This window comes from Vollenhovia emeryi, unplaced genomic scaffold (assembly GCF_000949405.1).
Source record: "Vollenhovia emeryi isolate VEMERY1.0 unplaced genomic scaffold, V.emery_V1.0 DF939282.1, whole genome shotgun sequence".
NCBI lineage: Eukaryota > Metazoa > Arthropoda > Insecta > Hymenoptera > Formicidae > Vollenhovia > Vollenhovia emeryi.
Window position 1 is genome coordinate 67,570 of NW_011967084.1, and position 18,277 is coordinate 85,846.

Sequence of the window (18,277 nt, forward strand, 5' to 3'; positions counted from 1 at the left end):
TTACGAGGGGCTTTAACGGGCGGATTTTACTCTTAAATCGATTCTCGACGGTTAGAGACATTAGCCGAAAGATTAACGGTGTTACTCCGGCTGGAACTAATGCAATAACGGTATATGGTCACTCGTTAATTCCCGGGGGAAAAAATATGAATATAGAAGATGGAGTGGAGAAATGTTGAGACGACCCGAGCAGGATTGTACGAAGATAAATTTTTAACCGCGCGCAGTCCGACAATGGCCCGTATTCTGAATCCTCTTTTATCGACAAAAGCGGTTTGTGGCCAATCGGAAGGCTTACTTATTAGCCACTTTTCGAGGCGCTTTTATCGATGGACTCGGAACACGGGCCGGTGAGTTCATGCGCGAAGTGAAAAATGTGACTTGTAAAAAATGGAATACTTTTCATTACAACTAGAGATTATGATTTGGACTAATTAAAGAGTTTCTATTTCGTACATTGAACGTTGAAAGCTATCCACATTATAATCCTCTTCTCGATTTCTCGTCTATGCGCTTAGAAGTAACAGTGCACCTTTCAACGTGAGATCGAACCACTGAATTGCATTCAAGTTTTCATTCGTGCGAACGAAACAGTCGCATTTTAATTCTTCGCCCCGTAGATGAAATTTGAGAAAAAAGCGATTAACATTGATATCGGTAGAGAACGGAAAGGGTACGCGCGACAAAGTCCTGTATTCGGGAGCAACAAAACGCTCACTTCGCCCCGAAGAGGCGGTCGTCTCGAAGAAAGTTTTTCATTAGTAAGAATTTTCCGAACATCTCGGTTTTACGGCGGAGCGAGGACCCATTGTTAACTCAATTTTCGCGAGAAAAAGTCACGTGTCCCCCTACCCCGTGCTCTCCAATTCTCACCGCTTCGATTGTCGTGCGGTCAAAATTTGCGAATTTCCGCGAAGTTCGCGCGCCTCACCGCCAAATTAAGGGCCTAAGCGGAACGGCCGTGTCTCGTACGCTCAAGACGACGTTTTATGTTCTTAAGTCTTTGTCTCACGCCTAATCTACAACGCGCTCCTTGCGTCTAGAAACGTTCGGTTTTACAGAAGCGAATCGAAACGCTATCAAACATTCGTCGACAACGTACAATCGTACGACGTACAGTTTGTCACCCGGCGCGAATTTTTTTGAACGTACTTATTGGCTACAAAATAGAATGCTTTTAGACGCAACGAGCGCATTGTAGATCAGGCTTTAAAGTAGCGCGTGACTTGTAGCGAATTCGGTTGGTTGCACTAGTGCGCACCGAGCGCACACTAAAGCCCGTAGCAGACTGTACCGATTGAGATTGGGATTAGATCGAAATTCGACCAGTCACAGTGAAGTTCACTAATCTCAAGATTAGTAACTTTTACTCTAATTGGTCAATTTTCAATCTAATCTCAATCCGTAGTCTGATACGAGCTTAAGCCTTGTTTCCAGTCTCTTACATTTAAAGATCATCTTAAATACTTCTTGCAAGATTTCTTATCCAGAAAAATGGTCTGTGCAACGCCGATCATTTTGTGACTAAATACTCTTCGAACATGTATTTAAGACAAAGTGAAATATACGAACTGACTATAAACTAGTCTTAAGCCCGTATCAGACTACGGATTGGGATTTGGATTAGATTGAAATTTGACCAATCAGAGTAAAAGTTGCTGAACTTGAGATTGGTAAACTTTACTGTGATTGGTTAAATTTCAATCTAATCCCAATCCCAATCCGTAGTCTGATACGGGCTTTAGGCCCAGTTTCGCCAAACGTCGATTAACTTCAATCTTAGTTTAATTCAGGTTTGTCTCTCTCTAAAGTAATAGCTGGAAAGAGACAAAGAACGAATTAAGCTGAGCTTAAAGTTAAACAACGTTGGTGAAACCGGGCCTAAAGCCTGTATCAGGCCACGGATTGAGATTGAGATTAGATCGGAATTCGACCAGTCACAGTGAAGTTCACTAATCTCAAGTTTAGTAACTTTTACTCTAATTGGTCAATTTTCAATCTAATCTCAATCCGTAGTCTGATACGAGCTTAAGCCTTGTTTCCAGTCAATTCTTATATTTAAAGAGCACCTTAAATACCTCTTGCAAGATTTCTTATCCAGAAAAATGGTCTGTGCAACGCCGATCATTTTGTGACTAAATACCCTTCGAACATGTATTTAAGACAAAGTTAAATATACGAACTGACTATAAACAAGCCTTAGACCCAGTTTCGCCAAACGTCGATTAACTTCAATCTTAGTTTAATTCAGGTTTGTCTCTCTCTAAAGTAATAGCTGGAAAGAGACAAAGAACGAATTAAGCTGAGCTTAAAGTTAAACAACGTTGGTGAAACCGGGCCTTAGTGTGCACTCGGTGCGCACTAGTGCAAGCAACTCTGAATTCTCTATCACGAGACACGGTAGTGTCTCGCGCCAAGTATAAGCGTAGCTAGAACCGCGCGCGCGAAACCGACCGTGTTGCAGTTTACGCGAGTACGCGAGTTGACGGGCCCTCAGACTTTCGGATCTCAACAACGCGTTGCAACGGCTTGATCCGATGAACTTCTTAAGTGCGCTCAATCGATAGCCTGGGTTCGGTTTGCATAGTAAAAGTGTTTTTAAGAATACAAAACGGCCGTTCCGCCGAGGCCCCGAAGCGACACACAGACAGCACAGTCCAAGACGACTTACGTGTGCCGTTGACGTTCCTGCTGAATATCCTGGGCACACCGGCCGGCTGCTGATGGTTGCCGGAGGGGTTCGCGACGACGACGACCGGGTTCTGCGGGGTGCAGGACGCGGGCGCGAGGGTCGCGGCGGCGGTTCCACCGCCACCGCCGCCGCCGCCGCCGGCGCTGCCGTTGCCGGTACCGGTGACGGTCACGGCGGTGCCCGGCGCCGAAGGCACCGGCGAGGGCGTCGCGACGCCCCGCGTCGCCGCCGCCACCGCCGGCGTCTCTTCCGCGGCCGGCGCACCGACGACCACGCGCGCGTCCATCGCGGCCACCAGTGCTACCTGGGGCAGCGGCGACAGCGACAGCGACAGCGACAGCGACAGTGACAGCAGCACCAGCAGCAACACCCGCTCACAGCAGTGCCCCGACGTGCACGGGCTTCCAGGTCGACCGCGCGCGCTGCCGGCAGCATCCAACGAGGCGCATTCGATCGCCGCCGCGCTCGCGTTCGCCCCCCGAGGAAAGTGGAGCGTCACGACGGGCCGCCTCCGGAGGATCGTGCCGATCCTCTTTTCTCCTCCTCCTCCTCCTCCCTCCCCCTTCGATCGCGTTATCGCGTCGCGGCGCGGATCGCGCGGCTCATGATCCCGCGACGCGACGCGACGCGCTCCCGGTCCCGGTGGCGCGAAGGGGCGCGATCGCGGATTCACTCCCCGCCGGAACGCAGGGCGGCGGATGCGTGGGCGCGTACACGCGTGTCCTCGCACCTGTGCCGCGATCTCGTACGGGCGCGATCGTGAGGCGATGTGTGTCGTCCGGCCTGTGTGTGGCGGCGCGCGAGAGAGCGGCACCGACGCGTTTCGAACGATGGCGCGGTGCACATTGCGCGTCGCGCGGCGAATACGCGGCCGTTCCTTTCGCGCCGCCCCACCACCGCGGCGCCGCGCGACACCGACGCTTCCCTCCCTCCCTCCCTCCCGGCGCCGCCGCCGCCGCCGCCGCCGCCGCCGTCGCGCCGCGGAAGCACCGGCGGCGTGCGACGGTTCCCGGAATCTTCGTCGAAGCGTTTTAAGATCGCGGCCGGGGGGGAGGGGATCGTTTAACCCGTGACTTGTTAATTCCTAGTTAGCTCCCGCTAGTGCTCGCACCTGGGCCGCAGAGGTGCCACTTGCGCGGGATCGAAAGTAGAAAATTTTCTCGCACGGTCCGCTGTTTTTTTGTTTCTTTTTTGTTTTTGAGCGAGTAAAACTGATAACTGAAAGAAGTCGGTTTCTCTGTAGCTGAAATATATGCGCAGTTGAAAAATTTGTTTTTTTTTGTAAAAAAAAATGCCGGTTAAAATTTTTGCGTTAAACGTTTAACACGTTTATGCGTTAATTTAATAAAACATATTGCTCTCGTGTTAATTGACCTCGAGTGTAAAATTATTAAAAGAAGCGAAAAGAAATGTTAAAGCAACACAATGTGTACTTATTTTTTTAACATTCAACACAAATTTTTCAACTGCGCACGAATTTTACTTACGTGGTTCCGTAGAAACGACGTATTCGTTTTTGAGAGCCGGCATTTATAAATAAAATATTGACGAAAGTGTAATTAGTTTAAACTTGATTCCCTGCAAACAACTCACTCGAGACTTTAACGCTTTCTATCGTTTTTACAATACCGAGATCATTTGTGACTAATTTGTTACATTTATATTAACAGAGGAAAGTCCCCTATTATCCTAATACGGGATAGCGGAGCTTCTGCTAAATTGATAGGCGTCATCTTGGCTGCGCCATGAATTTATTGTCCTTGGAGTGAAATCTGTTCAGTGAAAAATAGATCGTGCGATCGTTGCGAAAAAAAGGTTTGCGATCGAATTTGCACGTTGACAACCTACTATACCATAATAGAGAACTTGCCTCTACACGTTACACCCAGGCTTTAAAGATAACTAAACTCTCAATTTTGCAAGAATTCGCAAGTGGGTGAAAATTGCTCCCGACCTTTCGGTAAAATGTATGCAAATGTATTGTTGTTAGGTTAGATGGATAAATAAAGAATTTGTTATGCTTCTGACGACCACACAAAAAATTGCAGATCTCAGAGGGATGTAAAAGAAAGGGTTGTAAAACTGGAGCACCCTGTGTGTCATGGACGAAGCGTAGTAAACAAGACTAATTGCGTCAATGATCGAGACGTAGATATGGGCGACGGACGTGTTGCTCTTGTTCGACTTTTATGTTATCGTGGCTTCAGAGCGTTAACAGAATAACGACGGAAAACAACCAGCCCCTTTTAATGTCGCATATTAATTTAGAACCTCACATTAATTATCATACATGCTCTCGAATTATCTCAGTGTTAAAAGAATTATCGACTGTTCAAAGAATGTAAAAGGATTTGGACTGTACACAGTTGGAAAATTTGGGTTTTCTTGTTTAAAAAAATGCCGGTTAAAATTCTTGCGTTAAATGTTTAACGCATTTATGTGCTAATGTAACATATTGCTCTTATGTTAATTGACCTCAAATGTAAAATTATTAAAATGACTAAGAAGAAAGGTTAAAAATTTAACACAAATTTTTCAACTGTGTACCGCGACTTTTTTCAAAGCTCGTGGATACGCTCCGAAGTAAAATAGGGAAGACTCGAAATCACGTTTGACTGTCTCACTAAAATTATTTTAATTATTATCGATTATAAGACCCGGTTTCACCAAACGTCGCTTGACCTTAATCTTGGTCTAATTCATATTTGTCTCTTTCTAGAGTAAAACCTAAGCTACAATGTGCTCTTTGCGTCTAGAAACATTCTATTTTACACAAGCGAATTAAAACGCTTAGAAAAATTTGTCGACAAATTACTATTGTACAATGTACAATTTATCACCTTGCACAAATATTTTTAATATTATGGGCTACAAAATCGAATGTTTCTAGACGCAAAGAACACATTGTAGATCAGCCTTAGCAGTTGGAAGGAGACAAAAAACGAATTGAGCCGAGCTTGAAGTTAGGCGACGTTGGTGAAACCGGGCCTGAATCGTCTAGCGCAAAAAAAAAAAATTGAAAGTTGCAGCCCGTCAACCGGGTGGCGTAGCGAGGCGCGGCGTGCGATTGGATTTTCGGGGGTACGACCGTTTTCGCTTCTCACCGAGACGTGCGAGCGTTAATCCGTTCGGTTCGCCAAACGTGGCACGCTCTCAAAAATGAACGCGCGACGCAGGCCACGGGGAGAGCGGTAGCGATCTCTCCCGCGCGACGGGATAATCAGCGTCGTCGCCCGGCGGCTCGTACCCCAGCGCATCCCCGGGGGGGGGGGGGGGTTAGGACTCGGCGGGGGGCCCGCGGACCCCACGGCGGCCCAGCGCCGGCGCGGGGGGGGGGGTGGCCCCCCCGGGGGCCGGCGGGGGGTCGCGGGCCGGGCGGGCGCCGGGACGGGGGGGTCCAGAGGGGAAGGATGCGGAACCCGGCGTGCCCCCTCCCGTCCCCCCCCCCCCGCCCCTCCTCGACGGATCGTCCCCAGCCGCTCGTCTTACCGGTGTCGTCGTGGTGTACATAAGCTCCTCCCTGGCCCTCGCCGTGGTCGTCGTAAAAACGCGCCCCTGCCTCACGCCGCCCCTGCCGCCGTGGCTGACGCGGAGGGGGCGAGGGCGGAGGGGAGGGACGCGAACGACGGGGAGGGCGCGCCGTAAAAACCCATCTTCCCTCGTGCCCCCCTTCCCCCCCCTCCTCCGCCTCTCTCGCTCTCTCGCTCTCCCGTACCCCCACAGCCGCTGGCACGCCGCGCAACCCCCGTGGATGCTCGACCTCCTTACCCCGCTATCTGCGCCCCGAGGAACCGACATTTTTGCAGGGTGGTACCCGAGCCCCCAGCGCACGCGGTACCCTGCAAAAGCACGCGTCCTACCCCCACAGTCTTCCTCCCCGCCCTCCGCTTCCTCCTGGGGCGCACGTTTTGGCATTCGGACGTTGAAGGGTGGGCACGAGGAAGGGGGGGGGGAGCCGCGATGGCACATGCTCACCTAGGGGGTGACCGTGTCCTCGGGAGGGTAACGCGCGCGGGATTTACGATCCCGGGATTAAAATTGCGGAATATGGGTCTCATTCGTTAAAGAGGCGCGCTTCACCGTGACGTATTTCTTCGAGAGACGCGAGAGACTGATTCTACATTCATTCAGCGTGACGTCGGAGACGCGTTTTGGCGAAACGCGTTTAGGCCCAATTTCGCCGACGTCGCCTGGCTTTAAACTTGGCTTAAATCCGTCCCGTTTCGTCTATTCCCGAGTCGGCAGTCAGGGTCGGCCGGTGCTTTGCTGTGATTGAATCATAGTCGGGAGTCCGAGTCAGTAGTCGAGTCAGAGTCGGGAGTCTGTAGTCTGATACGGGCTTAAGCCTTGTGTCCACGATCCTAGAACTGCGTCCAAGTGGATTGGCCACACACTTCCGGGAACTAGAACTTGGACGCGGTTCCTGAATCGTGGACGCAAGAGAGAAAGACTCTAGAAAGAAGCAAACAATGAATTAAACCGACAATAAGAACCGTTGAACGATGTAGGTTGAAACCGAGCCACGCGTTCCGTTTAAACCGGTGTCGAACCGACAAATATAGAGACTTAATCCTTCGCGTCTCTCAAAAAGTATGCTACGCGTCTCTTTAACGAATTCGCCAATAGTTTCCGCACGCATAATGACGTAACAACGTTTGCACGCAGCGACGTTTAATCGCGCGCGCAACGACCGCGGGGACCGACTTCTCGAACTCTCGAAACCCCGGAATCTCGGTCTCTCCTCCGCCGAACCTCCGCTTTCCTCTCTCTCTCACTCTCTCTCTCTCTCTCTTTCCCTCCTCTCTCAACCCTTTCCTTTCGCCACCCCTTCGTCGCTTCTCGCGGACTGCTCTTTTTCCTCCTTCGCCGACATCGCTACGATTCTTTTTGCCGCCCCCCCGTCGCCAGACCGCCGCCAACCCTCGCACACCCTCCCACCGCTCTTATTTTTGCCCTCCTTCCTCCCCCCGTTCTATCCCCCCACTCCCACGGCCTTTCTCCGGACCGGTAGGAAAAGCGCGAGAGACTTTTATTTTCGCACGTAGAAAAAGCAAGGCGGAAAGGGAGGTTTTGCCGGCAGACCGTTACTGCGAGGCGGACGTTTTTTGCGACAGCTCCGTAATCCGTGAAAGGGTGAGAGAGCGCCGGGAGAAGCCAAAGGCGCCGCGATGCTCGCTCGCTCGCTCGCTCGCACGTTCGTTCATTCGTTCGTTCGTTCCCTCGCTCGCTCGTCCGTCCGTCCGTCCGTCCGTTCGTCCGTCTGTCTGTCTGCCGCCCGTCCGTCCATCCGCTCGCTCGCTCGCTCATTCGCGATTTGCATAGAACGATCCGGACGCTCGGCTCCGGCGAGACCGGCGATCGCTTTACGTCGCGCGATTGCACGAGCGTTGCAAGGCGGATGCGCCGGTTAATTGTTAGATAATTCGATTTCTTCGCTGTGCGGGATACAGTCCATTATTGGCACTGCAAGAGGGATGATTCCACGTTGAAATCGTTAATTCCCATTACGATTACTCGGGGAGCGTGCACACGCGTACACGCACAATTATACATTGTCGAGTTATCTTTAATTAAAGGATGCGAATTTTGACCACAAATTTAACCGTCGCAATAAATGTTTCAACGAATATAAAAATTTCTACTTTAAATCAATTTTTTGTAGTCATTTGTAGAATTTTTTCCGCTAGGGTTGAGCGGTACGGGTTTAATTGTTTGCTACAAATCGAAAAATATGCCTTTGTTTCGAAAAGATCAGAAGAATGTAATTCCGTGACTTTCCATACAGCACGCATGTCTAAAAAGCATCTTTAAGACATGACTTAAAGGAGTCTTAAAGATGCCTTTTAGACATGCCTGCTGTATGGATTCCGTTTCAATGAATGCAATGAAATTTAGAATATCTTCGAAGTTATGGGGGATGATATAAAAATTATTAATTCAATATAGCACACGATATCTCGCTGCCTTCAAGTTTTATTATCACTCTTTACAAAATGTCAGTCTCAAGAGGCCATTTTTGCGTTGGTATTTTATTTGAAAAAGGAATAGAGCTAGGTCTCTCTCCCTCTATCTTTGGCGCTATACGTGCAAATGTGGATTTTAGGATCTTAATACCTCCGTTCGTGAGAAAAAGGGTTTAACGGAACGTGCTTAATGAAGTAGCGCACGGTTCCTTGGTTGGAAATATGCAAATCTGCAGGAACGAGAGGGAGAGGAAAAGAGGGGCCTGAGAAACACTTCGGGAAAGGGGTCGCGCGATGGACAATTTTTTGACCAGAGCATACTAATGTCAACCGTAGAAAAACCGACAGAAAAACGAAGGGATAGGCAACCGGCGAACATTACCATGCGTGAGATTTTCATTCGAGACGCCACAGCATATCGCAGCTGCCTTATTTCTTGCGGAGATCAGAACGGCAACCTCATTTCAAGATTCGGAGGCTTCTTGTATATGTGCGATTTTAAGATGAAAAAAAAGATTCCCGTGAATCGTGACTGATTAGCGATCGCAATTTGTTTCTCGAAATTTGAGAAATCATGAGTAAAACATACGATTAATTTACAACTGCAGTTTTTCGTGTCGAATCAAAGTACAATCAAGAGACGTAATAGCAATAAATGTACCTATAAACAGTGATGTTTTTTTAGTTTTCTTGAAAAAAGCGGCCTTCGAAAGCTATTAACTTATAATTTTATAAATACTATTCCGTAGAAAATAAAAACTAAATAATTGTATTGTAAATGTAGAGTTCTTCTACATTGATACAGCGAATTCAAGAAAGAAAACATCGTAATTATAAGGAATAATTGTTTCTGCAAATCACTGTATAATTTTGCAAACTTTATACCTACACTTTTATTTTTGTTTTTTATCACATAATTATCAAGTGTTGTCATCTCACTGGTGCAATACCATTTTTTAAAAGAAAAATACTCTTTTTCTAAATGTTTTAACTTACCGTTATTTATTATAGACAAATTAAGAGGGGCACAAGCGGGAATACTTGTATCACTTTAAGTGCTTCTTTTTATTTAATACACAATGCTGTAACGGAATTGTAATTACAAATTGTATCACGCGCCGATCGCAATGATCTCGTTCTGCAGGAAGACAACGTTAGAAAGGCAGTGCTCGGGAATAGCAAGAACATGATAAAAGACGTTATTCCATACTGAATTATTAAGTACTCAATTATGTTCCTGTGCACGATCTCGGCTCGACAAAACTTTAAGACACAGAAGATGTACAGACACTATATCTATACTTAACACATACACAATCGTTATAAAAGTATAAGTTATCAAAATGTAGAAAATCGTCTATTATATTAGCTTACATGCGATAAGTCGAGCGATAAAGAGGTAATCGGTGTAACTGCAAAAGCAAATGCATGCTTATGCCGCTATTGTCAGCATAAGCTCTTGTCAATATAGTGTATCCTGCCTATATTAGTCTTGGTGTCTACAAAGAGAACAATTATATCTTACATTCTGAAGAATATAAACGAAAGAATTCTACGCGTCAAGTAGGTAGGTGGCTTGGGCAGCTGTGAATAATACATAACGGGGAACTTCGACGAGTATGTATCATACACGCAAATATGTAGAAAACCGGTTAAATAAAGTTAAGCACATTATAATTACTTCAATCTATCTCATGTTTTCGTGATTACTGGAGCTTCATTTATAAATTAGTTATGAATCACATCTATTCGCGAATAGAATAAAATTTATTATCGAAATCTTATCTGCGAAGATTTGGATTAATAGTACACGAGATAAAAAGAACACGTCGCACACGATAGATTCTCAAAACGAGTCGACGATAAAAATACTGTTCGACTTATCTTAACACAAACAGCTTTTTAGGAACTCGTAGGCGCTCTATTCTTAAGGCTACTTTGTAATTTCGGGAGCGATGCGTCGACTACTACGGTAGTTCGTTTACTAAAGCTACAAAATATAAATCTTTAGTATATATAATACTTTCTGTAATGGTTCTGCGATTTCTTTTGAACAAGTACTCGTAATGCGTTAGTTTTCGCCGGTTATAAAGTTACAAAATAGCGCGATTAATGTACTAACAGGAAAATATGCATCAAAAAACGACGGCGGGATGCTTATACATATGCTTTTCAGAAAGCGTATGTAAATTATGAGAATATACATATAAGAACACGTTCTTTTCTTTCTTCACTCTTCCTCTTGTTGCTTTCGGACATACTAATGGAAGCATCGGGGATGTGGAAGTTTATACACAACCATACTCGTACCATATCGAACCAGTCTTTGGCTCTTTTTCAGCGGAGGGTTCTGTGAGCGCCTCATCTGGCGCTGCATCCTTCATCGAACTATTACCAATGTTTTTCGACTCGTTTATGACTGCCGATACTTTATTGTAAATCAAAAAGGGGCGTGACTCGACTTGCGTTTCAGGTTTCGTCTCCATCTGCGCGGCGTGCACGTTGTCTCCTTGTTCCTGGAAAGACTCGCTCAGCAGTCTGTCTGTCTGCGTTTCAAAGATTTCCTTAATAGAGATTGCATTTTTATGTGATAAGTTTCATTATTGTTCTTGTTGTTGTAAAGTTATTTCTTACGGGTAAAGAAGCGGACGAGGGTGGGGAATCATCAGTGTAGTATACCGTTCTTCTAGTTCCAGCATGCCCAAGCGCGTCCGATCCAAAAACTCTGCTCGGTCCTGAACAAAAAATAAAAAGGTTGATTCATATTGTTAATATTGTCACAATCTATGAATTTATAACATTTGTTCTACGATTCTAAGAAATCGTTTACCGGGTAAACGATAGTCATCGGTGCTCGCATCTGAATCGTTCCCGCCTGTGTCAGACTCGTATATTTTACTGTCCGACTGCTTGGAATCCTCGGCCCATGAACGTCGATTCTAATAAGCAAGTTTTATAATCGTCGCTTTAACTTCTTTTTAGAAATTATTAATAATTGTGAAGATATAATTATAATTAGTGATTCACCTTATTGAGGAGCTCGGACCCGGCTTTTCTGACTCTACGGACTAAACTGGCACCAAAACCTTTCCTATGTTAAAAACATACATACATAAGTTATAGGGGAGCAAGTTGTACTATATGTAAAATTTAAAGACATGAATTATAAAATTATAGTTTTCTGCTAAACTTACTTCTTGGTGGTGCAGCTGTCCAATTTTCTGTAGTGCTCCATAATCTTGTCTTCCAACTTTTCTTTTTGTCTGTACAAATGATTAACTTTATCCCTGCAATGCATACATACGTTAATAAAACGAGATGCCGAATAAGAACGGTTATATAATTAATGCATTAAAAGACTCGACATATGAGGTTATAAAAAGTGATAAGCTGTTATACTAACGCGAACATTTTCTCTTCCATGTGATAGTGCTCCTTATCTTGAAGCGAATGCGTTAAAAGTTCGTGGTATTGTGTAAATAATAAACTTATGTGTTCCATTAAGGAACGCCTGTCGTTATCCAACCCAGAGTTCATCTCTAGCAGCCTCTTTAAAAAAAAAAGGAGAGAACATGCATTCTAATATTTTTTATAACCAATAAATTATTGTTATAAAATTATATCCATACATCGCATCGTTCACGAAGGCTATTGACTTCTAACTTCAGGTCCGAGGATTGTTCGTCTTTGACACCAAGTTCGCCCTGCATTTCCGTCAGCTTTAAGCTCAGACGGTTCATCTCGATTTTATTCTTCCTATAATCATCTTGCAAATTTCTATATTCTGCTTTCAATCTTTCACTCGCGGTATACAAGTTTCTGAAGTCATCCTAGAATATTTGTAGCATAGTTAAAATCTTTTACTTTAAATTATCGAGATAAAACGGGATTTATAGACAATAACAAATGTCTCACAGTCAATTATATTTATCACATATAAATACCTTCAGCTTGGAATGTTCTCCTCGCAAATTATTTAAGCTTTTCGTGTTATTAATCAGGGCTTCCCGTTCAGATTGCAGCGTTTCACTTCTCGCCTCTAATCTCTCACAATTCTCGCGCAACGTTCTGATTTCATTCTTCACGTCTCTTAAATTCGATTTAAGAGCGTCCCGTTCGCGACGTAGGTTTTCATACTCATTGTTTAGTTGTTCATGCAAGGATTGCAAGGTATTTTGATCGTGAAGTAGCGCGGAATATATGTTCTGCTGTGTACTACGTTCTTTCAAAAGCTGTAACGTACATGATGATTAAGTATATAGATCAAAGTTAATTTTAAGATATATAGAACGCAATAAAAGAAACAAGATAAAAATAGCATGACAAAAATAAAAACACAAGTACCTCTTCTTTTTCCGCGACAAGTTGCGAATTGGCCAATTGCAGTGCGGTATGCTGTGCCGTTAACGAATTGCTTTGTGACTGTAACGTTGTTATGTGGACCTCGAGTTTCGCATTCTCGGACAATAAGTGCTCCATTGCTGTTTCAGACATGGATGCCTTTATTTGCAAGTGTTCCAGTTCTCTCTAAAGGTGGAGAATAAAACATAATAAAAAGTGCAAACAACGATGACGTCTTTTAAATGTAAATACCTTTAAAGGTTCTATCATGGTCTCTAAAGTCCTATTAACATCGCTTTCCTTGTCGGTGCAAACTGTGGACTCGGACGTCGCTTCCTCACTGTTCTCGGATACGAAAGATTTTTTAATGAGATTGATCACTTCTGGTATTTGGGCAATTCTGTAACAATTAAATTTATATATATATATATATGAAATTACAAACTAGCAAGAAGAGCGATTCTCTGTCCACGCTGATTTTACTTCTATTCTTACCTTTCCAATATAGTCTCCAGAGGTTGAGATAGCAATATATTATCGCTAAGGCCGAGTTTCTCCAAAACCGTGTACAACTGCTGATTACTTAGCTTTTCTGCGACGAGATTAGTTTGGAGTATCTCTAAAGTTTCTCTGTCAATTGCAGCTCGTGAGTCCAGCTCTTTACTAGATCGCTCAATCTCCTGCAACCTAGAAGAGACACCGCTCCATTATATTCAAAGTTATTAAGAATAAGTTATTATATAAACAATAGATTTCTTCGAACACACCTCGATATCTGCGTAACACAATCCTGCCTCTCCTGCTCAAGTTGTACTACTTTCCTCTCGAAGACTTCAATTGTATTTGTCGCTTTATCCAAGGCTACATCTTTCTCCTAAAATATCACGCAAAATTGTTTATGTCTATAACAAGTATATGCATAATATGCATAATATACAATCAATATTTACTTCAATTGTTTCTCTACATTTGTGAATATCTCGTTGTGCGGCATCTTTCTCTTTCTCTGTCGCCACTAGTCTTGTTTCGAGATCGAGGCACTTTGAGTTAATATCGTTGATATTGTTTTCGATGAGCTTCAATTCCTCGACCTTTTGATTTGTCGTTTCCAGAGTGCGCTCTAAATCGTCGGCGCGTCGTTGCACGCTCTCCAATAATAGCTGAACACGTTGTTTCTCTTTCACTGCGGTATCGTAATTTTTTTCCATTTCCATCATTTTTACATGGTGGGTCTAAATGTGACAAGAAAAAAAGATTAGGTAAACCCAACGATACTGAAACAAAGTATTTAGAACAGCATAGTTTGATCTAACATACTTGAACTTCCTGTTGCTGCTTCTCAAAAGAGGTTCGTTGATTTTTAAGAGTATTCTGAAGTTTCTTGTTTTCTTCCAATGCCTGCTTGCAGACTAATTCCAAGTCAGTGTTTTGTTGTACGAGCCTTTCTTTGTTATCATTCAATGATTCAATCTTCAAGGAGAGTTTCTTTTTCTCCTTCTCCAGCTCCAAAACGCGAGAAGAATTTTCATGGAATGAACTTTCTTTCAATGAATCGATTAAAGTATTTAAACGTCGATTTTCCAGTTCTAATTTTAATGCTCGTGTCTGAGCGTTGCTCGTCAATTGTTCGGACAGTCTGTTATCATTGTGCACTAAAACCATTAATTGTCATTTAGCTGTCTTTAAATAACTGTTTTACTAACAATAAAATTGTTTAAAATGCGAAATTACCTGGCTCTTCGGAGTCACTAGATCCAGCTAGTGCTGCCTCGCTAGCAACAGCTTTCGTTAATTGATGCAGTTGCGTATTTTCTTCAGCGAGCTCTTGATATTTTTCTTTGTCGGCAGCGCGTTCCTATAAATTATTTCCAATTTGCTATTCACACCTTATTACGTACACCATCAGATTCGTAATATTATAAAATTCCTGAAATTCTTACCAATGCCATATCGTTAAGTAACTGCTTATACTTGATGATTTCAGATTCAAGTTCCAACACTTTGTCTGCTCTGTTTCTTGACGAACTCAATTGTTCTTCGAGCATTTCTCTGGTCTCCATTAAAACTCTTAAATATATACATAACAGTCATTAAATGTACGCACTTTACTCATTATACTGTTAAAGTATCACAGAATGTATATTACCTGTTATCTTCGCGTAACTCTTCTATCCGAGTTTTATAAAATTCGATGTCCGTGAGTTTTTCCCTGTAACGCGTTACCTCTATTTCTAAACGGTCTGCTCTGTCCGCCCTTTCAATCACAGCGTCCAATTCATCCCTGTACGATTTAGCAGTACGAGCTTCGTGCATCAACTCTTGATTCTAAAATTATAAATTTTATATATTCACCGTGAAGATGGAAAATCACTCGATTCATATTACCTCTTGCCTTAGTTTTACAAGCAACGTCTTATTATGCTCCAACTCTTCCTTACATTCCAGTAGAGCTTCCGTTTTTTCCTCTCTGTAAGTTATATGTGAAAATCAACACAACATAAACTGTACTACGACTTATAAAAAGACAATTCTTTGTGAGAAAATAAATATGAAACGATATAAAATAATTTTTTCATATTTTAGTCGTCTAAGGCCCGATCGTACCAATGTCGCTTAACTTTAACCTTAGCTTAATTCACTCTTTGTCTCTCTCCAAGGAACAACAGTTGAAAAGAGACGAAGAGTGAATTGAGCTGAACTTAAAGTTAGGCGACGTTGGGCCTAAAAAAAATTATTTTAAATATAAAAGCAGTATTTGAAATAAGAGAAACCTGGATCTTTTGAGGGATACGTACAATTCTTGACGCTGTTTCCGGACTTTGGATTTCCAGTCAGCCAATTCGACCGCATAATGATGATTATCCTCTCTCTCCGTTTTAGCGACAGGATGAGACTGTTGCACCTTACTTATATCTTCAGATTCCGCACTGATAGACGAATCGTTTCGTTCAATGCTTTCGTCCAGCACTGTGTCCCTCCACTTCTGATTTTGCGAAATGTAATATTATTAAGTCGTGATATCAAACCAGACATTTTCACACGTACGAGCAAAATAATTGATTGGCGCGTACCTCTCGATACAAATCCAATTCTTGGATCCATTTCTTTATTTGAACAAACAGGCAACCCATATTCGCATTCTCCATAGCGTCTTGCGTAATGACGATGTCTTGGTGATCCGTAACCTGGATACAGAGTTGTGCATCGTCGTCATAAACTTGGTACGTAATTTATTTCAGCAACATCTATCTTTGTACCAGTAATTACTTCGAGACTGATAGCGATACCTGTTTAATGCACTCTACAATCCCAAGCTGCATGTCGACGTGCAGAGTCTTTATCTTGGTAATAAAGTTCTCCTTGTTCGGGCACTGGACAGCGCAGCCGAGAAGCAGCAACAGCAATAGCTTCATGTCCGCTATATACAACTCCGGCTCCTTTCCCAGATTTACAACGTCGGGCAATTTTAAAATCACATGATCCAGTTCCTCCTCGTAAAATTGCTTCATATTCTGTATCACGGTCCTCAGGTTTTTCGTACGGATAACGGGATTGTTGCTGGACGGCACCACCTCGTCGTGCAGAGGTTCTGGATTGCTACAAATGGCAAAAATATCAATGCTATACTTTGGCACCAGTGTTCCAAAATTACAGATCGACAACTCAGTGCCTATCCACGCACACTGAAGTACTTACATTTGCAGGAAGACACTGTGCAACAAGGCACCGTCCACCAGGTCCTCATAGTTCGCCAGTACATTGGGATCCTCCAAACAGCTGGCGAACTGTGAAGCGAAGCGAAAAATATGTTTCATCAAAATATCCAGTAGCGACGCAATTAGGTGGTGTCTAAAGCCTAATCTGCAATGCGTTCTTTGCATCTGGAAACATTCTATTTGATACAAGCAAATCAAAACGCTTGAAGACTTTGTCGACAATGTACGATTGTACAATGTATAATGTAGAATTTATCACCTTGCACAATTTTTTAAACGCATTTATTGGCTACCAAATAGAATGTTTCTAGGCGCAAAGAGCACACGGTGGAATTAGGCTTTAACGTATTTTTTTGTCACGTCAACTTTCATGTTTTCCCACGGCAAGGAAACGCCTGGGTTTCTCAATCGAGGGGACTCACCCAGGTGACCAGCGGCCCCGCCAAGAAGTCGTCAATTTCCGAGCAGGCCATTTTCGTGGGACTTGACGCAGGACGAGCGTGCACACGGTTATCATCTGTGTGTCGACGTTGACGTTACCATTCCCACGACGGGGCGCCGTGAGGGGGAATCGGTGCCGTCGGAGACGGCCGCGCGAAACCCGCCGGGAGCGTACCACTCCGTTGGGGAGGGGGAGGGGACCTCCCTCGAAGGCGAGTCGATCGCTCGCGGGGATGGCCGCGCGATCGTTTCAAACCGCCGCACGACCGCGTCGGCGGAGCGATGCGCGCGGCTCGCGGACGTCGCGAACGTAGACGCGGATCGTCGTCGTCGTCGTCGGTGCGCTCGGCGTCCCGACGCTCGACATCCGCACTGGAAGAGGAACGTTACCGTTTCTCGTTGCGCGCCGACGAGACTCGCCTCGCCGCGGACGGACGGCCGGTACGACGAAAATCCTCGGGACTCTCACAGCTGATCGTTTTCATAACAAAAACAGCAAGATCGCGACTACGGCGAGCGTCGCGCAGGCTCCGGCGGACGCGACTGGCTGCGGGCCCGTTCAGACGGACTTGCGTAAGCCCAGTCTACAATAGCGAATTTGATTGGTCCATTTCCTTATGCATTTGCTTATAGACCAATCAAATTCCTTATGCATAAGTGCATAAACATATGCATAACGAATTTGATTGGTTCATTTCATTATGCATTTGCTTATAGACCAATCAAATTCGTTATGCATAAGTTTATGCACTTATGCAAAAGTGCTCCCCGCTTTAAGAAATTGACCAATCACGGGCTGCGGTCAAACTGCCGCTACAAATGCCTCCGAGTATTCTTCTTTTCCTTTCTTTCAATAAAGACAAAAGGAGAAGAGAAACGCTTCGAAGTATTTGTAGCGGCAGCCCGACCGCAGCCACGGTCAAGTATAAGTAGAATACGCGACTGTGATTAGTCAGAGAGCGTTTCAAAATGTCCGAGGAAAATTTTACTCGATGGCTTCCGAAACCTTTTCGAGCGGTTTCGATCGATTTCGATCCATCTCGCGAGTAAAATTTTTCACTACAAGTTGGTCCGTTTTTTTCGGACATTTTAATTTAAATCTTAATCTGAATTAATCATAATTT

General features: G+C 44.3%; 1 protein-coding gene across 2 annotated transcripts; it reads right to left on the bottom strand.

Annotated features, from left to right (window-relative positions):
• Nucleotides 1-9,696: 9,696 nt before the first annotated feature.
• LOC105559248 (protein Daple) lies at nucleotides 9,697-17,691 on the bottom strand. 2 transcript variants are annotated; one of them, XM_012007400.1, is made up of 23 exons: nucleotides 17,135-17,691; nucleotides 16,693-16,781; nucleotides 16,284-16,593; nucleotides 16,068-16,181; nucleotides 15,792-15,979; nucleotides 15,382-15,463; nucleotides 15,143-15,321; nucleotides 14,937-15,063; nucleotides 14,728-14,851; nucleotides 14,314-14,648; nucleotides 13,947-14,228; nucleotides 13,764-13,870; nucleotides 13,492-13,683; nucleotides 13,249-13,396; nucleotides 13,000-13,182; nucleotides 12,600-12,887; nucleotides 12,285-12,485; nucleotides 12,059-12,204; nucleotides 11,850-11,942; nucleotides 11,683-11,746; nucleotides 11,486-11,594; nucleotides 11,290-11,390; nucleotides 9,697-11,219 (listed from the first exon to the last, which is right to left on the bottom strand). In XM_012007400.1, exons 1-23 carry the CDS (start codon nucleotides 17,183-17,185, stop codon nucleotides 10,944-10,946), a joined length of 3,789 nt encoding a protein of 1,262 aa, XP_011862790.1. In that variant the 5' UTR covers nucleotides 17,186-17,691; the 3' UTR covers nucleotides 9,697-10,943. The 2 variants fall into 2 exon arrangements, with proteins under 2 accessions (XP_011862790.1, XP_011862791.1); XM_012007401.1 differs by having other exon boundaries at nucleotides 9,697-11,201; nucleotides 17,135-17,690.
• Nucleotides 17,692-18,277: the final 586 nt, after the last annotated feature.

Coding starts and splice junctions, on each gene's coding strand:
- LOC105559248 (XM_012007400.1), bottom strand. CDS start 17,185: ATGGCCTGCTCGGAAATTGACGACTTCTTGGCGGGGCCGCTGGTCACC. Junction 14,852..14,936: donor TACTTAACGATATGGCATTG/GTAAGAATTTCA, acceptor AATAATTTATAG/GAACGCGCTGCCGACAAAGA. Junction 14,649..14,727: donor TAGTGACTCCGAAGAGCCAG/GTAATTTCGCAT, acceptor TAATGGTTTTAG/TGCACAATGATAACAGACTG.